The sequence below is a fragment of the Onychostoma macrolepis genome, chromosome 10 (assembly GCF_012432095.1).
Source record: "Onychostoma macrolepis isolate SWU-2019 chromosome 10, ASM1243209v1, whole genome shotgun sequence".
NCBI classification, from domain to species: Eukaryota; Metazoa; Chordata; class Actinopteri; order Cypriniformes; family Cyprinidae; genus Onychostoma; species Onychostoma macrolepis.
Window position 1 is genome coordinate 5,057,968 of NC_081164.1, and position 27,771 is coordinate 5,085,738.

Below are 27,771 nucleotides of genomic sequence, written 5' to 3' on the forward strand. Positions count from 1 at the left end.
GCTAAGATGTATTTCTGCAAATGAATGGAAAAAGACTAAACTGATGTACAAAATGGGTGAATTAGCAGTGTGTCACGGGGTTGCCAGGTATGTTTTCTCCATCAAAACTGTGAGCTTATGTATTTCAATACAAATATAATTTGGTAAAATGTTTTCACCTATGGCAAGAAACGTACCCCAAATATGTGGGGATTTGGCAACCCGATAGGATCACGAGAACTACATGACTGCTTTAATTCAGAAATTAAGCCAACAGTCATCTTTTCTATAAAGGTAGTAGGATTGTGGCAGGTTTACAAGAGATAAGGAATTTTCATTTTCCTGCCAGTACACCCGAACGATTTAATCAGTACAATGAATTTTAATACTTTCATATAAAATGTTTCCGGGCCGGATGTGAAACCAGTGGCTGTATGATTGATAGTTTGGTAGGCAATATTCTTTCTTTTTTTTCATCATACCAGCTTCGATTAACTAACTCTTTTTATACAATAGGAAGGAAAGTCTTGACTTGTCGCAGAGCCTACTAATTACAATGCTTTCAAGACGGCACTGAACTGACGTTTACATAAATGAAATACTAGCACTGTTTTTGAACAAATCAGTTGAGTCAACGTTTCACTCGGAAGTCAAGACAGTTCATGTAACCTGCATAAAGGCTCACTGAAAAATCCTCATTAACACAGACTTATCACTCCACTTGTTTGTTTGGCTGTTATCAACAAAAATATTTATATTTTAAAGTAGCCACACATTCATTTGTACAACTGCGTTTAAAACACAAAATGGAAAAATGCTTCGTAAACGTCAGCTTATATTTTCAATTACATTTTTTTTTTTAAATATTACTGTATTAATAAAATTGAATATTACTGCATAAACCAGTTCTCATACTGCATTTCTGATCCTAATAATAGTGGTTTCCTTTAGTGAGAATTAACACTTGACTTTTTTTAAAACAGTTGCATTTATTAATTCATTACACAAAATGTTTAATCAGAACTTGTAACATTTTTTACACATTTTTAACATGAAGGCACTTAACCTCATCTGAACTAGTGATCCATCAAGAACTCGATCTACAGAGAACAGATGATGCTAGTTCAGTTTCTTCAGGGGATTTGTCTGCGTTTGGCGCGTCTGATGAAGGCTTTCTCGCTCCATTTGTTCGGTGGCAGCATGTAGGGTCCGTTGTGCACACAGAGGATGGTCATCTGCTCCGCGTACTTCAGGTTCTGTAGGAGCTGCACACACACACACACAGTGACGCTCTCATATCAGTAAACACATCACACGCAATGTCAGTCAGCAAACCTACCTTAGGTGTGATGAAGAAATACTGAGACGTGTTCACACCACACGCCGTCCGCACTACGATGTCAAACACTCGTCTCTCATTGACAGGATCCATGCCCTGAACAACAACACAACACACATCAGTCGAACACACACAACATTCCTACATGCTTCACCTCAAGAAAGAAGAAACTACTCAAGTATTACTAACTACAGCGGGTAAAATAAGTATTGAACATGTCACCATTCTTCCCAGTAAATATGTTTCTAAAAGTGTAGTTGACATGGGTTGTTACCGACATCTGGTGAAAATTTCAAGTAATCCATACATACAAATAAAACAAAACAAATAATTTCAGAAATTAAGTTCTGTGTAATAAAATGGAATGACAGGGAAACAGCATTGAACTACTGAAATTTATTTAATACTTTGTACAAAAGCCTTTGTTGGTAATGACAGCTTCAAGACTCCTCCTGTAGGAGAAACTAGTCGCATGCATTGCTCAGGTGTGATTTTGGCCCATTCTTCCACAGAGTCTTCAAATCTTGAAGGTTTTGTGGCCTCTTCTATGAACTCTGATCTTTACTTCTTATTTTCTATTGGATTCAAGTCAGGTGATTGGCTGGCCATTCTAGCAGCTTTATTTTCTTTCTGTGAAACCAATCGAGAGTTTCTTGGGCTGTGTTTGGGATCATTGTCTTGCTGAAATGTCCATTAACACAGGCTTTACTCCTTTCAAGCTTTATCTGGAATGACACCGTTTCTGTCACTGCAACTTCCCGATCAGGCGAACACACACACACACAAATGAAATCGTCTGCCTGATGAAAAATTTATTTTTAAAAAATGTAGTTAATATTTGCATAATTTATAATTTTTCCTCTTCAGTCTTATATTGGACCGTATTAAACCTTATGAGTTACATCAGACTTCTCCATGTTGGAGTTTAAATGTTTCAATTTGCTCCATTTTGTTTGCATTTATTTTTGTCTTATATTAAGTATCCTGAAATACATAATGTTATGCATAAACCCCATTTTAAAGGCATATAAAAAAAGGTTTACTGTATAAGGAATACTTTTTGTGATTATTTATATAACATTATTACATGTGTTACATAAAGCTTGAAGCATCAAAATCGGCATCGGTATCGGCCAATCACCATGACAAGAAATCGGTACTCTGTATCGGCTGCAAAAATCCTGATCGGAGCATCCCTCCCAGACAGCAAGCAGTGTCGGCCCAGATCCAGCCCGCATCTGGCCCGCCTGGATTTCACACGGGCCAGATGTGGTCTGGATCTGGGCCAAAACTATGTTGCTGTCTGGGCTACTACCAGATAGGGCTGCACGATATATCGTTACAGCATCGATATCACGATGTGCACGTGCGCGATGTTTAGTATACTGATCGTTATATTTATTCAGATCATTTTCACGACAGGCAAATCAGACAGTACATCATAAAAAGAACGAGAGATTACTGTTGGGGATTTGCCACGCCGCGCCACATCCACCGTAGACAGCATCACTGATTATAATGGGTTCTATTGTATTTTGTCGCGTCCGGTGTAGACGTGTGCGCAGACGCACGTGAACACTGAATTCCATTAATCTCCGCATCTATTTGTGTCTGAAATGACATGCGCGCGAAACTATTGTCAAAATGCACGTCTCTGCAAGCATCATTAACAGTTGTTTATGGCTTAGGTGAAGGTAAACAATTGAGAAAGAAATGGATATTATATTGGTTCACAGCAGTTTAATGTTCGAGGCTTTCTGTGTCATGAATGTTAATCAAACAGCAAAACACAGAAGAATCACTTTTGTAGCTTTAAAACAGATTTAATTTATATACAGTGAAGACTATGCAGTTATTTTACATTTGATTAAGCCAATTCAATTTCTGTACCCGAATACTGTTAGAATTACCTGAAAAGTATAAAGCACTGTTTATTTCATTTATATCTTTGTTCTATTATATTTATCAACGTTTATAATTTGTTTATTTTCTATGCTGATTTATTCAACTACAAAATCACCCCAATCATTGATTTTTTTTCCCTTCTTCTCCAAACAGAGCTATTCAAGTCATCTAGTGCTTTTTTTTTTTAAATCGCAATATATAAAATTGCAGAAAAACAAAATAATCGCAATGTAAGTTTTTTCCAATATCGTGCAGCCCAACTACCCAATACTTTATTTTCAACTTTTCAATAATTTTATTCATTTTTATTGAAAATAAATGCCTTTCCGATGTGATATGAGATTTGAAAAGGGAGAGAAAAAGTTCGGCAAAAGGCAGGATCAAACTCAGGTCGATCACGTCAAAAGGCACGCGCATTACCATCTACGCCACTGAAACTAACTGCTGAGGAGCGTCTTTTGTACTGTTGACTAGCAGCCCAATCACACGAAGGTGGGTGAAGTTAGTGTAAATAGCCTCTGCCAACAAGAAGGGCTATTTGCACTTAGTGTAAATAGACTCTCCGATATTTTATTATTTAAAGTGTCAATATAAATGTGTGACATTACATACATTAGCATAATCATCATCCATTAACAAACCCACATTAGTTGACCGTTAACTGAGAGAATATTCAGAATGATTCAGAATGCAGTGGCACGACTGGTCTTCAACGAGCCCATGTTACACCTCTCTTTATCTCCCTGCACTGGCTGCCGGTTACGGCTCACATCAAGTTCAAGACACTGATGCTTGCATATAGAACAGCCACAGGCTCAGCACCCGCCTACTTCCACTCACTATTACGAATCTACATTCCCTCCAGAAGTTTGACATCTTCTAGTGAGCAACGCCTCATGGTACCATCACAGAGAGGCACAAAATCACTTTCCAGAACATTTTCGTTCACTGTTCCTGGCTGGTGGAACGAACTTCCCACCCCTATCCAGAATGCTGATTCCCTGACAAGTTTCAAGCGACAGCTGAAAACTCATCTCTTTCGTCACTATTTAACTTATTCCTAAAAAATAATAATAATAATAATTTGTCTTCTTTATTTATTCCTTCCCTTTCTAGCTTGTACTTTTTTGAACAATGCCTGAAACTTGGTATAACGAGCACTTCCTCTGTCTAATTGCCTCTTTAAGATGAATTGCTTGATGTATTAGCGTCCGCAATATGTAAATGTAAATATTTAGATATAATTCAAAATATGAACAAATACATAATACTATGTTCCATTTTCATTTTAGTTATTTTGTTATTAAGTAATTGTAGTTTATTTTTAGTTTTTGTGTTAACAGTAACTGGACAGACTGAGACCAGTGTTATTTTAGTATCACTGAGGTACCTCTATAGTTCTTATAAATGGTTTGAATTAGGTTTTATTTTTATATTTTGTTCTCTTTTTAATTTCTGTTTAGATTTAGTAGTTTTGTTGTTTAATTTTTATTAGTTTTTGGTGTCTGCACAGTCATTTTAAATTTTTATGTATTTCAGTTTTAGTTTGTTATTTTAGTACATCAAGTTAAACTAAATCAAAAAGTACTAAAAGAAATGCTAAAGTAAAATTTGAGTTTTGTTTAATATTTGTTTTTCAACAACAAGTAACCATGCTTTTGCTTTGTTTTATTTTTAGTGAACAATAATAACACTTCGCTGCAGGCGTGTCTGAATGTGTCCAGTGTGTTCACCTGGTTGATCTCGTCCACCACTCTGAAGGGGCAGCGGTTGAGCTCCTGCAGGGCCATGAGGTACAGCATGGTGGACACGCTGCGCTCTCCTCCGCTCTGATGGTGAGGTGTCAGCTCGTGCAGTTGCGTGCTGCTGCGAAACTTCACTCGGATGCGGATGCCGTACTTATCATACTCCTCCTGAAACACATTTACACAACACGAGTCTGACATATGGGGCTTCAAACGGTGTTCGCAGATGTTATTTTGCAATAATTTAGAGTACAGGATGGCTTTTACACCAATAAAGCAAGCTGCAGTACAAAATACAGCAACTAAAATAATCTCCTTCACTGTCCACTGGACGAAAACAGCAGCAAATCAACCGTCTCATGTGAACTAATACTGATCAGCTATTGAATATGAGAGAACGGGGCAGCCTGACATGATGTTCTGAGAGTGTACGAGAGCTTCACGCCCGCTGAGACAGAGCACGTCCTCACCTCGTTCTCCGAGTGCAGATCCACCTCTCCAGCGCACTGCATGGAGCAAAAGAAATCACTGAAGCGCTCGTTGATCTGATCCACCAGCTGCTTCAGAGGATTCAGCCAGCGCTCTTTGGCCTAACACACGGAAACAAGGAGGGACACGCACACACGTCCGTTAACTCTGTTTGCATGATGAAGGTGTTGGTGTGACGGGTTGTGGTTTGTCAGACGCACCTCAGCGATGTTCCGTCTGTAAGTTGTCAGAGCGTTGGTCTTGTCGTCCAGCTCCTTCTCTATGTTCTTAATCTCCCGCTCACGTCTGTTATATTCCTCCACCACCTGACAGTCAAAACCACAGCACATGACACAGGAACTGACTGTACACTAGAGGGTGACACGGGAGTGCATTTTCAAACATCTCCCGTCCCACTCCCACAAAAAAAAAAAAAAAAAAATAGTTTTTTTGTTATTATATCGAACTGAAAGCCAGTTTATGCACAGTGTAGGCTACATTGCACACATTAAATTTTATGTAAATCATCCATGCTAACACACACGTTTTCTATTTGAATTTTGTTTTTTCATTTGAAAGTAGACATTTCACTCTCTATAGATATATTTTTTCGAAGTTTCTCGGTCAGAGACCTAACGCGCACCCTGTTTGCTTTAAAGCGCAACGTTTTGTTGTTATTCTACGGAGCCCTTTAAAGGACATTGTGGTGGGAAAAATTCGGGGTGAGTGGAATAAATTCAGGGTGGGAGGAAAAAATTATTATAAAATGTTTTGCGTTCTCTCGCAAAACTGTTGCGTTCCCTCGAGAAACTTTGCTTTCTCTCGCAAAGATATTTATGCTCCTCGCAAAACTTTTATGCTCGACAAACTCTTCCTGTTTACTTTGCAGCTTGCAGTGGTTACAGCTCGTATGTCCACAATGGAGCGGTTCATAGAGTTTTATTTTGAACTTGCACTCAAAGTAATACAGTCAGTGTTTATGTCGAAGCACGGTTTTGGGACATAATAAAACGCTTAATGTGGCTTAATGTTTTAAAACAGTGACATTGGAGGACTAAATTCGATAATAAATCCTGATAAAAATGATTAGGCTAACATTAATAACCTTATTAATAATATTACTATTAATAAAGCAGAATATGAATGCAACGCCCTGCACGTTAAGCCTTTTCCTCCCCATAGAAAACGCTTAAGGTAGGCTATAATGAAAGGTTCATGCAGCTGGTATGTTCACAATGGAGCGGTTCATTAAGTTTTTATTTTGAACTTGGACTCAAGTATAAAGAAATACAGTCAGACAGTGGTTTGTTCAAGGCACAGTTTTGGGACATTCTAAAACGCTTTAAAGTGGCTTAATGTATTAAAACAGTGACATTAGGACCAAATTCGATAATAATAAATACTAATAAAATTGTTAGGCTTATATTAATAACCTTATTAATAATATTACTATTAATAAAAGAGAATAGCCCAGAATATGAATGCAACGGATTTGGTATTTTTAAATCACCATTTTGATTATAGCCTACCTTAAGCGTTTTATGGGGAGAAAAAGCTTAGGCTACGTGCAGGGCGTTGTGTTCATATTCTGGGCTATTCTGCTTAGTAATATTATTAATAAGGTTATTAATATTAGCCTAATAATTTTATCAGCTTTTATTATTTTCGAATTTGGTCCTCCAAGTCAGTTTTAAAACATTAAGCCACATTAAAGTTTTATTATGTCCCAAAACCGTGCCTTGAACTAAGCACTGACTTAATTTATTTGAGTCCAAGTTTAAAATAAAACTCTATGAACCGCTCCATTGTGAACATACAAGCTGTAACCACTGCAAGCTGTTCAGTAAACAAGAAGAATTTGTCCGAACTCAAATGGTTTTGCGAGAGAACGCAAAACATTTAGAAAAATATTTTTTCCTCCCACCCTGAATTTTTTCCACTCTCCCCGAATTTTTCCCACCACAATGTCCTTTAAAGGGCTCCGTATTATTCTGAGTGTACACAAATAAACGAGTCTTTACAGATTCGAAAGATGTATTAGGCTACTTTTATCCGTATGACCAAAAATTACGGAGATTTTAAGACATTTTTTCCTGTCCCGTCCCAATCACGTGATTCGTAGCGATTTTGTTTCCCATCCCGTGGGATTCCCGAAAAAATGTCAGCCTCTACTGTACACTGAGCTCTGCTGCTAACAGCGTCACACTATCCAGACGACATTTAATGAGAAATTGGACAATGATCTGAAGTTTGCTTGAAAAACACACAGTGGCTGACTGAATGTAGTGGTTTGTCAGTGGTCAACTGTGAGAACTAGAAACTGAGATGACCAATATACTGCCAATGAATGTGATGATAATGGAAATTTAATTATAGCTCATTATTTTCATGATGAAGAAAAGGCTAATGGAATTGCAGAATCCAGTCATAAAAATGAAATTTACTGTATAATACGGATTGTCACAGAATTTTTCAAATTTTGCACGAATAAACTGAATGCGGTATCAACTAGTGTCTGTGAATAAGGCACATTTTATCAAATTTTTGTAACACAATAACTGCTGCAGCTTTTATCAATTGAATCAAGTTACAATCACCTGAAGGGATAGTTCAACCAAAAATGAAAATTCTGTCATCACTTACTCACCCTCATGCTGTTCTGTACCTATACAAGTTTGTTTCTTCTGTTGAGCACAAAAGACATTTTGAAGAGTGTTGGTAACCAAACAGTTGCCATTGATTTCCAAAGAATTAAAGAAAAAAATACTGTGGCAGTCAATGGCTACCGTCAACTGTTTGGTTACCAACAATCTTCAAAATATATTCTTTTGTGTTTGACAGGAGGAAGAAACTCATTCAGCTTTGGAACAACATGAGGGTGAGTCAATGATTTAACTTTTTGGGTGAACTATCCCTTTAACTGTGTTCCTCTTAACAGGTTTAATTTCTACTATTACAAATTTAAAACTGACATTCTGGTAATTTGCGATCCCAAAATGGTCAGATATTGAGGCACTGTTTATCATGCTTAACTAAAAATTTACTTTGCAGCTAATATTGGCATATATGTTATAGCTTAGGCTAAGTATACTTCTGTTTTTGTTTTTAATGCATTTTTTATAGATAGGACAGTAGAGAGAGACGACAGGAAAGCACTGGGAGGAGAGAGGGAACGGGATCAGCAAAGGACCTCGAGACGGGAATCAAACTCGGGTCGCCGTGAGCGCAGTTGCGCTGTATGTTGACACTAACCACGAGGCTAATGGCGCCGACATACTTCTGTTTTTATGTGTACGCAAGAGTCTGCGTAGAGTGAGAGTGACGCAAATTTCAAACGCAGCCCAGAATAGTACACGCATTCTACAGTACAAAGGTCACACATGCACATTGACTTGGTTTTGCACTAATCAGTTATTCCACAAGGTGGCAGCACTGGCCTGGGCTGTTGTTTCACAGTAGAAAATGAAAACTAAAAAGACAGAACAACAACAAAATACTGGAGGATGCAACGACAGATGGCCACATTGACAAGCGCTTGTATGAGAGGGTTATGAAATAACAGCAATTTTAGTTTAAGAGTACAAATACATTTTTATCGGCCGTAACTTCTGGAGAAAAATAGCACAGACACTGGACAAAGATGAAGCTATCTAGAGTGAATGTGTCATCCGCCTGCGTTCATGTACACCTCAAATGGAGTATACTCTGAAATTCTGTGCGTTCGACTGAAGTATACTTTGAGCTTTAGAGATGCCTCTTCTTGATGCGAGCTTTCAGTAAGAAATGAAGTAAAGATTGATTAGTAACATTTTAAAGGCAGAGGTTAGGCTAAGCGTAAATGAGCTGATGCGTTTGTCTCACAGCATCACTGAGTCCGGTAAAGCACTCTGCTCTGGCCTTCTCCTCATTCAGCATGGCATCGATCTCATCCAGTGTAACAGGCAACTGGCTGAAGGCCTGAGAGGAAACGATGTACAAAATATTTCAAAATAATGAATTAAAGGCTGAATGAAGGATGTGGGGTTCTGAGATAGACGGAGCTCACTGCATGTAGTTCCTCTGGGACGGCCGTCTCTCCAGCGGTCATGTTACAGATCTCACTGGCCCTCCTCATCAGGGTCTTACACCTGGCCAACAGATTGTTCTTTGCCTGGTCCAGTTTGGTGTACACCACCTGTAAGAACACACAAACACATGTTCTTACTGTGGGCAATTCATCAGTGGATGAGGAATTTTTAATTAAGAGGAGATATGAGAGCATGCTCTTGTTAACTACATTAAAATATATTGTATTATCCAGAAATATTCAAGTTACCAATCTGAATAATAAGACAGTTACTACAAATTTAAACAAATCAAGTCAACTTTTAAATAAAGAATATGAGAAAATAGATGATTATTTCTTCATTCAAAAGTTTGGTGCTGGTAAGATTGTAGCACTTATATGATAAAAATAAAAACAGTAATATTGTAAAATATCATTACAGTTTAAAAGAAATGTTTTCTACTTTAATATTTTTTTTAAATAATTTATTTCCGTGATCAAAGCTGAATTTTCAGCATCATTACTCATTAATATTCTGATTTACTGCTCAGTGGTGTGAAAATGTTTTTGCCCCCTTTGTTTTTGTTGTGAAAGCGAAACTACTGTGCTTGGGCTTCCAAAAGAGGACATAACTAGAAATCAGTGGTTAAGTTGTATTTTCAACACTGTTCCAGAACAGTTCAACCCAAATATTAGAGTGTGTGCAGTAGGGATGCACGGTATGGAACAATACAATACATTTACGCAATGTAAATAAGAGATTCATTGTGCAGTGTAGAGAACTTTGTTGATAATAACATATCTTTGTGAGATCGCAACGAACTAAGATGAGTGACAGCTTTTTCGTGATTATGAATGGAGTGCTCTTTGTGCCATAGCAACGGATCCCACTATATCATTAGAGCACCCTCACTAATTTAAGCAGCACCCTCAGTGATTTCTGGAGCCGGGCCTGCTTGAAAACAGTTTTGGTGCTTAATATTTTTGTGGAAATCGTGATACATTTTTTTCAGGATTCAAGTTCAAAACAACAGCATTTATTTGAAATAGAAATATTATTATAACATTAAACGTCTTGTCTTTTGATCAATTTAATGTGTCCTTGCTGAATAAAAGTACTAATTTCTAACCAAATAATAAATTTTACTAACACAAACTTTTAAACTAAAATGTAATTATATTAACGCAATATTACGTGATAATTTGTATAAGAACAACAACTGAACTGGGTTTATAAAATTACCTTTACATTTATTTGTTGACCGATCCCATTTGACTCAAATATATGTTTGATTACAGAAATAAAATGCATTGTGAATAACATTTCACATGTAACAGATGGTCTCACCTCGGCTCGCTTGAGTTCAGCTGAACTGTCTCTGCAGTCCGTCTCCAGTTTGGTTTTCTCAGCAGAAAGACCGGCGCTCTGAAGAGCCAAGTACACCTTCTCCATACTCAGTCTGGCCTTCATCTACAAACACACATATGAAGCCATAAGTACAGAACAGAAGAGGGTAGAAATCAAGCTTCGGAGAACACAAACACACCTTCATGTGACCCAAATACTCCTCCATTATGGCCACTTTCTTGTTGTTTACAGCAGCGATCTTGGCATTTGTTTCCTCTTCAATTGCCTGCAAGTTGATCTCATTCTGCTCCATCTGCCGTAAACTGCACAGAGAGAAAAAGATATAAAACAAGGGGGACAAAAATCACAACAATGCTGCACACAGTTGGTTTTCGGGGGAAGGTACCTGTCCTGTTTTGTGCTGATTTTCTGCTCCAGTTGTCTCTTCTTGCCTTTCAGTTCAGATAGTTTCTTCTTGCTAGCACGCAGCTCATTATCACGGCGGTCCAGTTTAGCTTGTTGCTCACGAATGGCTGCCATCCGCTGATCAATGCTCTGCACCTGCCTCTCTGCTGCCTGTGAGCAAGGTGTCAAATCTGAGGTCATTACACTTATTCAGTTGATCTCCTTTTCCAATTCAAGAAAAATATTGTTTTTAACACACAAGTGTTTGACAGCTGCTTTCTGTGTGTTTGCTTTGGATGTGTGCGCTCAGAAAACTTTATATCAGAAGAACTAATATGGATTAAAACGCATTATTTCAGCACAATAAACATGATAATCAAAACCAAACAGATGTTTTTCAGCAGAGTATCTTAGGTACGAGCTGTAAAGGCACAGTCCTACTCTGGAAAAGTGGGTGGGCAGCAGCAGCTCATTTGCATTTAAAGAGATGGAAACAGCGTGTTTCTACTTCCACTCAAAATAAGCATTTTCAAAATGATATAATAAATTATCTGTGAGGTATTTTGAGTTGAAACTTCACAGATACATTCTGGGGACCCCTGAGACTTATATTACATATTGTAAAAAGGGGCATAATAGGTCTCCTTTAAAAAAAACTTACAAAAATCAGTCTCTGACAAATTGTTTGAAGGGTGATTTCTTTCCTAATGAATGGTTTAAACACAGTTCAACTACTAAATCCAATAAGTATATACCAATATGCTTCAACATTTAAATTTGAACCCCTTAAGGTCGTAATACCGGTACCGAATAGGAATTGTATCATCACATGTTTTTTTTTAAATATTATACGTGTTTGAGCACAAACACAGACATACCGTATTGACCCGAATATAAAACAATGTTTTTTTCTTGCAAATACATCTGAAAAAACGCAGTCATCATATATTCAGGGTCTGAACTTTGACATGTCAATAATACACCCACAACAATAGGCACAAGTCGTGATTGTCATGTTAGCCTGATGGGACCAACTTCCTCTGTAAGTGATTTTAAAACATAAGACTGTACCCAGATTTGAAAACTACAATAAGACTTCACTTCTACTGTTAATAAAATTTTGGTAGGCTACTATGAGATGGATAGCCTAATTGTTATATAATTCAGATGGGCTACCTGTTATTTTTATGGTATATCAAAAATAAATTCAGAGTAAACTCTCGAAAACTCCCCACCGGATTCACAAACGCTTCGTAAACGTCCGATTTGATAGTTAAACATGTGTATGTTAATGAATTCCAATCATTCGTAATTAGGGCGCTCATGCACGCTCATTCACAATTAGCATAATCCCCACCTATGACTACGCAAATTGCGTGTTCAGGAACACAGTGGAATATTCTGGTCTACTTTCTCAGATTTGGCTCCAGTATATTGCAAAAAAGACTAGGCCACATGGCTAACAATAAAAATTCAATAAGTGTGTCCACCCAACCTTTTTTAGCCACCTGAAAAATGTCAGGTGCTCTTTTGAAAACAGTCAGCTGGTGGCGCTTGAAAACACTTTGGTGGCACAGAGTTTTCCCCATAAACTGTAAAAAAAGGTTTTCTCCAGCTGTCGATTTGGTTGCCATGATGTAGAATATCCACGGCAGTATTACTAGTAGCCTCTCTCATTTTGAAGAATATTACTGAATATAAAAATGCAGTAACCAGTAATATTAACTTCTCTATTTTTGTTCAGTTGTACAAGTAGGATGATTGGTTGGTTTAGTATTTGTCCTGCTCCTCCTCCATTGATTGGACGGCTGGCTAAAAAGTGACAGTGACAAGCGCCAAAGCTAAACCGGAGCTAAACAGTTTATCAGCTCTCAGCTACAAAAAAATAAAAATAAAAAACAGCAAACGAGCTTGTAAAATATTATAATAGCAGTGCATCAAAATTCAGTGTCATCAGTTTGCCAAAAAGAACACAGAACGTTTTACGCACCATTTACACCTGGTAGGGAGCAGTAGAGCCCTGCACGAACCTAAAATATAGGCCCTAGTCCGGCCCTGGCCCGTAACGCTCAGGCCCTAGTCCGGCCCGTGTCTGACAGCTTATCAGAATTCTCGGCCCAAGTCCAACCCGAGCCCCGAAAGTGCGCTTTACAGGACGCGCCAGAGCGATCACTTGCATTGGAAACATTTCAAAATACGCTGTCATTTTTGCTCATAAAGGTAAGAGTACAAGGCTATACACTGTTCGGAACTGTAAAGGGTCTACTTTTATTTGTGTGCACTCAAAATATCAACAAAACATGCTTTTATAAAAAATGAAAAAAAAGAAAGAAAAAAAAAGCAGTTTCGGTTTTGAGCAGGAGCGCTTCTGAAAAACCGGAACACAGTTCAGTTACACAATACTTGCCTCACTTACGTGATAAATATAGTATCTATAAAAAGCTATGAATTAATGCAATAATCTGAATCGAAAACAAAAACTCTTTCATTATAAAATCCCTAAAGATGCAAAATGCAGCTTTTCCCGAAACATTGGGAACTCTTCACGCTCCAACTTCTCCCTGATGCTATGCATGGTCAACTGTCACCTGTACGCTAATGCGTGCAAATATGCATTGCGTAGGCGATGTGTAATATTTATCAGTATTTATTATATTTAGCAATAGTGTTGCTAATAGTATGCTAAATTCATTATTCAAATATTTAGCGATATTTAATAATATAATCAGTTTTTCATACAGTAGTCATGTGTGCTGAGCGTATATGGGCACAATATGCAGACCTCTAGGGAGCAGGTGTAAATTTCTTTCGTACCAAATAACATTTTGAAAATATGAACATTTTCATGAATCCGAAAATTTACATCAGAACTCAGAACAGCTCTACGAACAATTTACACAAAAATTTGTTCTGCTCGTGTTTCATGAATGAGGCCCATTGTTGGTACATTTTACCAGTATTTACTATACTTTTACAACAAAAATTTAAATAAAAAGGAAAAATATGCAATATGAAAATAATTTAAGAAAAAAAAAAAAAGTTTTACACAGAAAAAAAACAAATCAATAATATGAAGGGAATGTTTCTGCCGCGCTGCCGACCGCTAATATGAAGCAGCCGAGAGAGCGCGAGAGTGAGATTTATATTTAATGCATTTTCTTTGGCTATCTGAGGCTGAAATCTGAAAACAATCTGAGAGAGATAGAAATAATAACGTGATTTTGAATATTACTTTGACTGTTAAAATAACATTTTAAAATGAAGCAACGTTTGTTGCATTAATTGGGTTACTTCAGTTGTTTTTTTTTCTTCTTCAACTCAAAATGTAACGTATATTCCCGGTAGGTTTTTTGTTATATTTTGAGACATTTTGTTTGCACTATGTGTTTGCACTGAAAAGATAAGAAGATTTGAATATATTTTCATTGTATTACTTCAGTTATATATATATATATATTTATATTTTTTTTTTTTTTTTCTCCAACATCAAAATGTAACCTATGTTCCATGTAGGTTTTTTGTTACAGTTTGATACAAAGGTATTAAGATATGAATCTGTTTTTATTATTATTATTTTAATAAAATTGTTTTCAATTCACTTATCTTTTGAGGCTGGCTGTTTGTCACCTATGGCATCGATTTAATATCGATACCGAGGTATTACATTCTGGTATCGTACCGAAGCCAAAATTATGGTATCGAGCCATCCCTAGATGAGTCATATCTCAAATGAAAGCTCTCATTCCCCAAAATGTTTTATGAAGTTTATTTCATTGATCTAACACATTACAGAGAATAATGATCAAAAGCATCACGACGATTGAAATGACTTCTGTAAACAAACAAATATTTACATCACATTCCTGCTCCGATTACTACTTCCGTGTGCTAAAAGTGGCCACAAACATAACATCAGCTCTTAGATTAGATTGTTATCTTTAAAATGAGACTATGCTCACTTTTCTGTGAGCTTTTACAACTACACGGCATCCTAATGTGTCTCAGATGCGCCGATCAATGCTTGCGATGGAGTTGAATGGCGTGGTTTCTACTAGTTTTGCCTTAACACGTTTGTATTGACGGGTGATTACGTCATCACGAAATGCGTCATATGCCTGAAAAGCTCCCAAACAGATCTGTCCAAAGAGACATCGATCAAACTCCTAGGCCAATCCGTTGTCGATTTATGCCTTTCCAAACACGCGGAAGGAGAGCACTCTGAACACGAAATGTGCACCGCCCCTAACGCGCTAGCAGCGAGCTCAATGCAGAGTTGGGAAATGCATTGTTATGAATTTAGCCCAATGTATATGATAATGGGATTCTTTTAAATTCAGGTACGCCTGAACTCACAGAATGGGGACCCCTAGAGGACATATTGCCTCCCTTCAAATCAATCTCAATAACTTTTCTTTTTTAAATTATACAAAGAAAATGATTTTTTCCCCGTTAGCTTGCACCTAGTGAAATCAAAAGAAACTATCTGCAGGGAGATGGACCAAATAGATCTTAAACAACAGACTTTCAAATAAAAATTAGTAAAAAATGTTTTTATTTTTTATTTGTGTTCATCATAAAATTATACAATAAAAATACAATAAAAAATATTAATTGTTCCACCCGTGTGTTAAAGTTTAGGTTATTTACTGTGAAATTAGACCATTTTTATCAATTTACTCAAATATATGCGAGTAGGGCTCTATTTTAAATTCAGGTACGTCAAAATCAGTAAAAAAAATATATATATATATGCCAAAGAGCTTAAGAGGTCAAAGCAGTGGTGACAGTGAGTTAGATGGGCGTCTCTCACCTTCAGCTGCTCCTCCAGTTGGTGTTTCTCATCTGCATCGACGGTCGTAGTGAGGAACTGTGGGGGTCGCAGGGCTGAGTTACTGGAGACCACGTTACTAGAGTAGTTGGACTTCTTCACAGTGTACTTCTCCTCCGCTGTGTAGATCATCCTCATCTGAAGCTCTCTGATCACCTGCCACAGAAAAACATGAGTTACAAGATTGTAAGGCCCTTTGAAATCAGCTTTATTTATTTTGACCAAATTCAGCATTTTTTTTTTCTATCTTCTATGTTTTCCATTTTAATGGAATAATTAAATTTTAATAATGAAAAGTATGTCTAATCAATTGAAATAATAAAATTAAAATTTAACAACAACTTATTAAAATGTTAACAATAACAGGGCCCTATAAAATGCGTGTTTTTCTTTTTTTTTTTAAAGAAATTCTGTGATTTAGTACAAATGTATTATCAGAAATGGTGGTGTGGAAGTGGCTGCTCTGGAGATGAAGTTCATGTGAAGTACATGACCTCAAATGCTGAAGACAGTCATTCAGAACTTGCAGACTTTATATCCAAACTAGTGTTGTCAAAAGACCCGGTACTTCGGTACCAAGTCGGTACTAAAAAAAATGAAAACGTCACGGTACCAGGTTTTTTTAAGTACCGGTGGTACCGAGTACCCGGTCAGCCCGGTTCTTGACGCGTACGGCCCTATGATTTCCGTGATGCAGAAAACGCGGACGGAATCTCGGAATCCAGTTATAAAAACGGAATTTACAGTTTAGCACAAAATGTCATGGAATCTGTCAAAGTTTGGATGAATTGATCAAAAGTAGGTCATTACACTTAAATCAAATCGCGACACGGACTAGTATCTGTAAATATTAAGCTGCACTAGTCGGTTCAAATATGAATCCTGAGTGAATGAAAGGCAGGGACGCGCGGTTTTTTTTTTTTTTTTTTAAAATACATATACTGAAGTGCGCGTGACGCTCGCGGTGATTTCAGCATCTGCCGTCTCAGTGAGGACATAAATACATAAACAACATCTATAGAACTGCTCTAAGAGTCACTTCACGAGCATTTTACCGTTTCATTGAGTAAAACCAGCGTCATATCATATAGCTACACACAGAAATTTAAAGGTATTCACGGCAACCCGTCAAAATAAACGTTTATCTTAAAGACATTGTGCCAGAAATATATTACTATTATTTAGTAGAATGTATGTGATACTATTACTACTGTTGAATTTTTTTTTATAAATATTTATTTTTAAAGAAATCACACAATATTTCTTCCATATTTTAATTTTAATAGTAAATTCCCTTTATTTACCCAAAAAATAAAATGTGTTTAAATTTAATTAATTAAAAAACAAATCAAATTTGGGTGAAACTTGTTTACTGTTTTTCATACTTTTATTACTTGCGGAAAAACTTAAAACACAATTTTCATACATTTTATTTTTGTTTGACTTTATTATTAAAAATAGCGTGTTTTTTTTAATTAGCATGTGGTACTGAAATTGGTACCGAGAACCGTGGATTTTCACTGGTATCGGTACCGAATACTGAAATTTTGGTACCGTGACAACACTAATCCAAACAGCAGTCTTTTTGTGACTCTATAGCTCATATGACAATTTGATTAATTATACAGCTTTACTTAAAAATAATATATACGGTAAATTCTATTTTTATGGCTGGATTAATCGATTCCCTAGATTCAAAATCTACAACTTGATATCTATTAATATTTTGGGCAACTTCCCAGCTGAATGATGGAGGACCTACCATCTCGATCATGTTCTTGGTCTTCTCTGTTCCTACAGGCACATCATTGACTTTGTACTGAAAGCATAAGTAACTCATGACCTCCTCAGGAGCATCGAACAGCTCACGCAAATACGAGAAGAAGCCATAAGGCCTGACAAAAAGAAACAAAAACTATTTAATAAATGTACTGAATAAGATGTCTTGGTAGTGGTCAAGTAGAGGGTGTTACTTTAGAGTCTCGAGCGGTCGTGATGGTGGTCGTCTAGAGCAGGACTCCGCTGGAGCGATGACGGTGTTAACTCGCAGCCTCTGCGTGTCTCGCACCTGAGAAAACATTTCACATTTTACTGATTTTACTTTACTTACCCTTTATTAAAAATGTTTATTATTCTATTATTTTAATTCATTATATTACTTTGTTTATTATTAGAAAATAACACAAATTAAATATAAACCACATAATTTAGACAGAGGACAATTTTTTGGAAAAATAATTTTACCAACCTTATATAAACTTAATAGGAAATTGTTAAATTGTTCATATATTACAACCTCCTTAGCGGAACAATTAGCATTTTCCGTTCACTGACCAATTGTTTAAAGGTGACCCATTATGCCCCTTTTTACATGATGTAAAATAAGTCTGATGTCCCCAGAGTGTGCACGTTAAAGTGCCCCTATTATGGGTTATGAAAGGTTCATATTTTGGTTTTGGGAGTCCCAAATAACAGGTTGACATGCATGCAATGTCAAAAAACACTTTCTTTTAATATTTCCTTATAATATGCATTTATTTTTTACCTTATTTGCTCAACGACTCCCAAACAATTCGCTCAAAGATTTATTTTTCCAAACCACTCACGCTAATCTGCAGTGATTGGTCCGATTGATCTATTTCATTTCCATTTAATCTTGCCCGTAATGCCTGGTAAAGCAGCATTTGTGAGCACAGCCGTTACCGGGGAAACAGCTATTTTTAAGGCTCCAAAAGCAGCACCTAGTGGCAAAGAATTAATTTGCATTTTCATTCAGACCAACCCGAAAATCAAGTTTTCCCAGGTCTGTGCGCGCAACAAGTGGCTGACTTGATGGACGTCAATATGAAACGGCTTGGGATTCGTTTTAAAAACGACTTGTTTCAATGATTCAGATTGACTCTTTCTTTTGAGAGACAATAACTTTATACACGGTGCACTTTCAGATTTAAAACTTTGCAGGATGTTTTCATTCACTTAGAGCTGTTACACACTGCATGAAAGGTTATGTTCAAAAATCCATAATAGGGGCACTTTATGTTTTAGCTCAAAATACCCCACAGATAATTTTTTATAGCTTGTTAAAATTGACACTTTTAGAGTATGAGCCAAAACACACCGTTTTTGTGTTTGTCCCTTTAAATGGAAATGAGCTGGTGCTCCCGACCCACTTTCAGAAGAGGGCGGAGCTTCAAGAGCCGGCAACAACAAAACAGGACAATCTCACGCACTGAAAATGTCAAACTCTCGTTCGAACCGGAATCAGTTTAAAAGTCAGTCATCTGATAGTACTGTGCATAATACATGCACGTTTATTTTTTCACAAATTTATAAGTCTCACTTGTGATTATAAGCTGGACAAATTCAACCGGTCGATCTCACATTGCTTTCATATGCAATTTTTAACTGCCAGATTCCTATTTACGATGATTCTGGTAGAACATGATGGCAGCATCAGTGAAAACAGGAATAGCTTTAGCAACATTAGCCTTACTGAGTGCCAATAAGCTTTTTAAGAAAGGCAATTTGGAAAAAAAAACGCGTGGCACTTTGTCTGGAGTTGACGTTCACGCACAAACCTAAACTAAACTAAACTATAGGACTTTACCATTTTTTCTGGTACATCTTCTTCGAAAATGAAATTAAACCACAGATGGAGGGACTCCTATGTTCGTTGGTGCATCTCAAAACACAACACCTCTGATGCCTCTTTGGCGCTGACAAGCAGCTACAGCAGGAAAACAGTGATGGCGGACTGCTGCTTCTCACTCAGGGCTGTGTCTAAGCTAATAGGGCACAAATAGGGCTAATAGATTGTCACAAATGGGCGGGACTTTTTCCAGAAATTTTGAATCGCGTGTTCAGAGAGACTGTTTATGATTTATTGGGATTATAAAAAGAAAAATGTGTGGGTAGATTTTTACCATTATAGGCTGGTTGTTTTCACACACTGCGGCCACAAAACTGTGTTCAAACGCCACATAAAAGTTATTTTTGCATAATTGGTCCCCTTTAAATGATTTTTTAAAATTGTGTCAGCTTCTGAGCTTCTCACCTCTGTCATGAACTTTTCCATGTCGCCCTGTTTCTGAAAGACAAAGGCTCTCAAATCATTGAGAGGAATGTGACTCTCAATGTATTTTGCATGCCGAGCATCACGGACATTTATCTGGAAAAAGAGAGAGAAAATCAATCCGATCTACTTAAAAACCCATCTCCAAGAAACAGCAACTGAATTAGCAGCTGTGCTCTCACCACCAGCATCATGGGCTCATAGACGTTGCCTTCAAAACGATCACGGTTATCCCTCAGCCACTTGAGGGCAGTGTAGGTGTCACGAAAACGGTTGCGCAGTTTATCCTCTTTCACCTTCATCATGTCCACCAGACTCTTCAGACGATTCTGCAAACCTTCAGAAGATCATCCAACAAACTAAATATGAGTGCAAGACTTAAGGTCATTGTACACCGAGTCCGAAATTTTCATATGCATTTTTTTTTTTAGCTTTTTTCGTATTTGTCATCCTTTCCTATCAAAATACCTGATATGGATGCGAAAACGCAGGAAAATCAAACATGATCTGATTTTTTTTTTTTTATGACGGAAGAAAGTTTTGGAGGCAGCGTGTAAACATGATTGACACAACGAGAGGTCATATTTATTTTTTAACATGTGAAAATTTCGGACGAGAATTTTGGATTTTAGCATGGTGAATTATCAATATAATGAATGTATCAATAAAATTATCTAAAACAGGGTGATTTCTTCACAACAGGCAAAAATTGCTTCTTATACAACTTTTGTATGTTTTTCTGCTACTAAAGTCATCTTAAACATTACGGTTTAATTCTCCAAAGGCTTCGTCTTTATCTCTACGCAGGTCCAACATCTCGCCCTCCAGTTTGGCTTTTTCTTCCTGGATATTCCTCAGCTCTGTGTTAACAGCCTCAATCTGAGGCGTGACGTCCTCCATGCTGCCCATGTTCTGAAGCTCCTTCTGCAGGTCTTTGATCATGAGCTGCGTGTGTCCGATCCGCTTCTGTCGGTCCGCCTCCTCCGTCTGCTTCAGACTCAGTTCCTGTCTGATGTCATCAATCTAGCGTTTGACAGAAGCAGACGAATCAGCTAGTGATTCAATACGGTCTTTAACAGTTTCTTATGTTTTATAGGTAGTCTTTCAGAACAAACCTCTCTATTCCTATATTCAAGCTGATCATGTTTCTGCTTACATTTCTGCGTTGCATCTCTGATACTGGCAGTCTGAGAAATAGGGGGACAGTGGCATTATTTTTATATAATAAAATACATATAAAAGAGATTCTTGGCAATCAGGTTTGTGATTTGCGCTGACCAGCTCCTTCATCTGCTGCTCGATGGGCTGCAGCTGACTCTCCACCGAGCGGATCTTCCTGAGCAGCGGCTCCTGAGCTTCTTGAAGAGACTTCAGCTTCTTTTTCATTTCCTCTCTCTCCTTCTTCACCCCCTCGAGCTCTTTACGTGCCGTTTCATACTCCTAAAATAGGAAAGAGAGAATAAGTCTTGAAATCCATCCGATATGCACATAAAATCTTAAAATGGACATAAAAAATGTATGCGCTCAATTAAATCTAATCATTTTTTATCAGATAAGACGACTTATCTGTGCATGAACTACGAATGCATTTTACAAACATCAGGCTTCCAAACACAAGATAACATGACAACATTTGTTTTGCAGTTTATCTGGATGCCCTGAGGTACAAGTCATTTTTACATAGGGAAAAAAACAGTGGCCTTCCCTGTTTGCAGCAACTTTCATTTTCATTATTGATACTTTGCTTGATGACGATTTTATAGATACTTTCACGATTTTGTTTTCTTGAAAACATGGAACGGAAACAGTTTTATTCACAAATGTTTTAAGCCATACTGATTACGGTTCAATAATGAATGAACAACAGTTATTGAACTGAGCCAACACTGAAGTGACTGTAACGACACTATTGTCTTGCTAGAACTGCTTTATTGCAGGATTTTGGATGTGCCTCATTTTTAAAGTTTGCATCATTGATACTGTTACTTTCCTGTTTGCACTAAAAAAAAAAATCTCTATTGTAGGAAGATATATCTATAAAAATAAAGTTGATTTGACTTGATATTCCAATTTTTCAATTAAGTTAAATTCGCAACTTTGGATGGAAACATAACTACTATAAACATTTCTTTTTGAAATGAGTGTCTTACAATAAGGAGTTATGACAATAATATGAGTAATATTCAGCTGTTTGTGTGATCCATCAATGGTGATCACCTTATAATGAAGAGTAATTCCTCTCAGGAAGCTTGCAACAACTTGGTTTTGAGAAAGTTTAATCTAGTAAGATCAGCACTCACCACCCAGGGTTTCTTCTTCTCTAGCATCTGGATCCTGTCCAAGTGTCTCTTCTTCATGTAGTAGCGCTCCACATCCAGTTTGTTCCTCTCAATCCTCTGTCTGGTCTTCTCTAGGAAGTTGGCTTTCTCCTTACACTGATTCTGTAAGAAACACCACAAACAGGACGGAGTAAAATCAAAGCCCTATCACAGCCTTAAGATGCATTTCAAAACAAGAAAATCATTTACCTCCAGTTCCCTCTCTGTGCTGCGAAACTTCTTGAGTTCGCAGTGAAACTTGTACATTTCTGGCGGGCCGACAGATTTCTCAGTGGCTTCGAGAAGCTCGATTTTACTCATCTTAGCAAACTCACCAACCTTCTCCTGCAACCCCAAATAAAAGACAAACTATTAATAAAAAAAGCTCTTGTGCAGTTCTTCAAAACTTCACAGATTTGTCTGACAATCTATATTGTGCAGTAATAAACTCATGATATTAATAACAGCGCTCACCTGCGGTAGGAACTGACACAGGTTCCCGACCTGGATGTGCAGCTCCTTCACGGCCTCCTCCACAGCCTTCTGACTGGAGTGTTTCTTATTGAGCATCCATGTCGACTGGTTGTTCTCAACCTGGATCTCTCTGGTGATTATCAAGTTGCCGCTCGCTCTGTATCTGGAGACAAAGAAAAGCAGAGATGAATTGAGCAACTCTATGTCTCTACAAGGACTTTTGGAAATAATGAACATAAATAATAATATGTATAAATATACACTTACAGCTCAATTTCAACTGAACCCTTATTGCACCCTCGCTTCACATACAGACCAACCTAGAAACAGAAAAATATCTGGCTTATTATTGTCAATAAATGTTGTTTTAGTATGACTCACCTACTATTACAGCTTGTATTAATATTTTGAATTCATCTTCACTTTTATATTTTCCTTTTATTTTAATTTAGTTTTTGTTTTTTGTAAACATGTCTATATAGTTATCAATTCGTTATTTTAGTACTTCAAGTGAAACAAAATACAAATAAGAAATATTGCCTTGGGAATTAGCTGAAGTAAAACAAGCCTTCTTATATTTCATTTTTTTTTTAGTTCATGTTAATTTTATTTCAAGTTAAGAAATTTTTTTTTTTTTTTGAATTATCGTTTTACCTTTATTTAAGATAACCATAGTATTTCGTAATAAAGTCTTCCTGAATGTAAATGCTGAAAAAGGTATTGCAAAAGAAAAAAAAAAAAAGAAAAAAAAAAGATATTTTCAGTGTCATATTTGTTGTGCTAACATTTCCATAAATGTACATTATTTAAGTTATATTTAACTCTAAATCATTCTGTGTATCCTTTAGTCAAGTCAAGTTAAGTTGAGCTTTATTGTCATTCCGCTACATGCGGGGCATACAGTGGAACGAAATGTCGTGCTTCACAGGACCACGGTGCTACTTAAATACAGGCATACAGCAATGAAGTAAAACAATATAAACCTATACACAACTATCCTACTGATAGATTTGACTATAAATATACTATATATAAAAAAAATGTTTTACCTATACAAATAAATCTTACCTATAAAAATGTTTTACCTATACATAAACTAGAAAAACAAACAAAACAAACAATACAAACTATACGAGTGCTTCAGATAAATACTGTACATGTGCAAAGAGAAACATTGTGAGTCAGCAGCTGGCTGGGGAATAGTGCAGGATGATTTGTAGTGCATGAGCATGTAAACATACGTTTATTATGGAGTCTTTTTGTGGGATTTGTATACACACAGCAGTGTGTGTGAAAAGTGACTAGTGCGCATAGAGGAAGAGAGTGTGCTACTACAGGTGGTTTGTACAGGCCCACTCACCTGTGTGTAGCACACTTCGATTGCACAAAAAAAGTTCCATAAGTTTCAGATGGTCCATGTTACAGGAGGTAGGGGGTTTGTATGGGGTTTCAAAGAGGGGCGGTGTGATTTGAGTTCAGGGCTCTCACAGCCTGGGGGAAAAAGCTGTTGAGCAGTCTGGCAGAGCGGGCTCTGATGCTCCGGTACCGTCTTCCTGATGGTAGGAGCTGGAAGAGACTGTGGGATGGATGTGTGGAGTCCTTCACGATACTATTGGCTTTGCTGGAGCATCGTGTGAGGAAAATGTCCAGGATGGAGGGGAGAGGGGCACCGATGATCCTTGCAGCTGTGTTCACTGTCCGCTGGAGGGTCTTGCGGTCTGCTGCGGTACAGTTCCCGTACCAGACAGTGATGCAGCTGGTCAGCACACTCTCAATGGTGCCCCTGTAGAAAGTGGTGAGGATGGGTGGAGGGAGACTTGCTCTTTTCAGCCGGTGGAGGAAGTGTAGGCGCTGTTGTGCCTTCTTGGAGAGTGACATGGTGTTGGTGGTCCAGGTGAGATCCTCTGTGATGTGCACCCCCAGGAATTTAGTGCTGCTGACTCTCTCCACAGGCGAGCTGTCGATGGTCAGTGGGGGGTGATCACCTGAGTTTCTTCTGAAGTCCATCACAACCTCCTTTGTCTTACTCACATTGAGGGACAGGTTGTTAGTGCCACACCATTCAGCCAGCTGTGCCACTTCCTCTCTGTAGTGCGTTTCATCGTTGTTGCTGATGAGGCCTACCACTGTTGTGTCATCAGCGAACTTGATGATGTGGTTGGAGCTGGACTTGGCAGTGCAGTCGTGGGTCAGCAGCGGGCTGAGCACACAGCCTTGTGGGGCACCTGTGCTCAGTGTGGTAGTGCTCGAGGTGTTGTGGCCGACACGGACTGACTGAGGTCTTCCGGTTAGAAAGTCCAGAATCCAATTACAGAGGGAGTTGTTAAGGCCCAGCAGGTTTAGTTTATTAATGAGCTGTTGTGGGATTATTGTGTTGAATGCTGAGCTGAAGTCGATGAACAGCATTCTAACATAAGAGTCTTTATTTTCTAGGTGGGTAAGAGCCAGGTGGAGGGTGGAGGAGATTGCATCGTCTGTAGAGCGGTATGGACGGTATGCAAACTGGAGCGGGTCGAGTGTGTTGGGGAGGCTGGTTTTGATGTTGTGCATGACTAACCTCTCAAAGCACTTCATCATGATTGGAGTCAGTGCTATGGGACGGTAGTCATTAAGACAGGACACAGGTGATTTCTTTGGTACCGGTATGATTGTTGTGGATTTGAGACATGTGGGGACGACTGCCTGGCTCAGCGAGGGGTTGAAGATATCTGTTAGGACATCTGTCAGCTGTGCAGCACAGTCTTTCAGTACACGGCCAGGTATGTTGTCGGGACCCGCAGCCTTGCGTGGGTTGATCCTAGATAGGGTCTTCCTTACGTCGGCTGGAGACAGACAGAGTGCCTGGTCGTTGGGAGGTGTGGGCAGTTTTTGTGCAGGTGTGTCATTCTGCATTTCAAACCGTGAATAAAAGTGGTTGAGTATATCTGGGAGGGATGTGTCATCATCACAGGCCTGTGGCGGGGGCTTGTAGTCTGTGATTGTCTGAATGGCTTGCCACAGGCTCCGTGTGTCTCTGCTGTCTGTGAAGTGATTGTTGATTTTTTGAGCATATGACCGTTTTCCAGCATTTTTTGAGCATATGACCGTGAAAGTTACCAGATTTACCAGCTTGTATGCTTAGCAACTAATTATGTTGGATAAACTTCTCGTTATGCGTTAGACACAATTCCTGTGGGTTTTTCTCAACATAAAAAATTCCTTTCTAGTATCCCTGCTTGTATTATGTGAAAGTTACCAGATTTACCAGCTTGTATGCTTTGTTTGCATGCGAACTACAGGCAACCAAATAATCTCAGCACAACTGCCTTCAAAGCATCTGCAAATGCAAAAACATCATTCACACAGATTTTTGAGTACTTGGCTACACAAATATAATCATCTGTGTGTATCTGTAAATCATACTGTGAGTTTTTGCACTTGTAAAAGCCTTTGGTACAGTGTCTAGAAATGGCTGGACAGCAGACGGCTGGTGTGAAATGACCAGAAATGATACTTAATCTACAGTATAATAAAAGTGTGTGTCCTAACACGAGCTCTCGGTGACTCGCCTTGTCTCCTCGGCCCAGGACGGCGGTTTTCCCAGCCAGGCCCAGGCAGATGGCACACACTATACTGGACTTCCCCGTGCCGTTGGCTCCAACGATCATGTTCAGTTTGGGTCCGGGGGAAACTTCTGAGTGATCGTATGTGCTAACAACAGAGATTAATTATATTTGTAATACTAGTCATCACGATTTAATTCGAAAACACCTGACATGAAAGTGCAAAAACCTGTTATGAAAGTGAAACAGAGACATTTTGAAGTATATAAAGAGTGAATTTCTCACAGGAAGTTACGCATGGTGATGCGGACGATAGAGCCCTCCACGAAACCTCCTGCTTGGCCATTTGTGCTGCTGGTCGGTGCTGCTTCGCGGCTGGAGGGCTTTGAGTTGGTTAATTCGTGGCTTATTCGTTTTTTCTTCTGCGGCAGGTCCATTTCTCCTCCCGTTAAGTCGCCGGTTGACGCTCCGCAGCAGCGTGACAGCGTCACATCACTTTCGTTTCGCGCCTGTGTTGTGGGTAAGTCGCCGTGTGATTGGCCGACGGTTGTCACGTGACACATCCCAGGGTTGCCATGTCGGGGTTTCACGTTATCTGTCAGGGATGATTTGTGCGCTTACTACACATAAACACCAGATGGCTGTGAAGAACTACACTACAGTTAGCATACATACTACTCCTTCCATTTCTGCAGCATGTAGTGTGTATACTGTGCGCAGTACGTGAATTTTATGTAATTTTATGAAATTTTTTCATATGACTCTGAAAAAGTGCGGAATTTTTGCTCATTAAATGCCAAACCTTTTACTCTTATAAAAACCTTTAAATATATATATATATACACACACACACACACACACACATATATATACATATATATATAGCCTATATAAACTTTTTACCCTATTCAACTTATTTTAGATCGTATTAATATATATATATATATATATATAGGCAATATGCATCATTTTCGTTTCACGAAATACATAATACATCATATATGTAACCTATTTGACATTTTATCTATTTTCTTGGTTGATTTCCTAAATAGGTGTTATGTTGGTTTCATGACTCTCACATCATTTGCACTCTTTCATCTCACATAAAATAACTTCAACACACATCAGTATTTCACATTCATTTACTGTCTTATTACTTATTTATTTATTTGGTAGATGTGCAATAACCAAGCTAATGTTCAGTCAGTCAGTCACCATCCCAAAAGAATAGGATAATCAGGAATGCTTGTTACATTTAAAGGTTTTAAACATGGCATATTACACACCCTTACATATAATGAAA

General features: G+C 38.0%; 1 protein-coding gene across 1 annotated transcript; it reads right to left on the reverse strand.

The window, feature by feature from the left end:
• Nucleotides 1–753: 753 nt before the first annotated feature.
• On the reverse strand, nt 754–27,016 carry smc5 (structural maintenance of chromosomes 5). The gene is made up of 24 exons (XM_058788685.1): nt 26,754–27,016; nt 26,475–26,616; nt 23,194–23,246; nt 22,927–23,089; nt 22,663–22,797; nt 22,435–22,575; nt 21,413–21,574; nt 21,250–21,321; nt 20,902–21,157; nt 20,317–20,471; nt 20,117–20,230; nt 18,036–18,130; nt 17,825–17,957; nt 16,045–16,218; nt 11,236–11,405; nt 11,029–11,152; nt 10,830–10,952; nt 9,482–9,610; nt 9,298–9,393; nt 5,658–5,762; nt 5,439–5,558; nt 4,957–5,136; nt 1,319–1,414; nt 754–1,244 (listed from the first exon to the last, which is right to left on the reverse strand). Exons 1-24 carry the CDS (start codon nt 26,903–26,905, stop codon nt 1,113–1,115), a joined length of 3,222 nt encoding a protein of 1,073 aa, XP_058644668.1. The 5' UTR covers nt 26,906–27,016; the 3' UTR covers nt 754–1,112.
• Nucleotides 27,017–27,771: the final 755 nt, after the last annotated feature.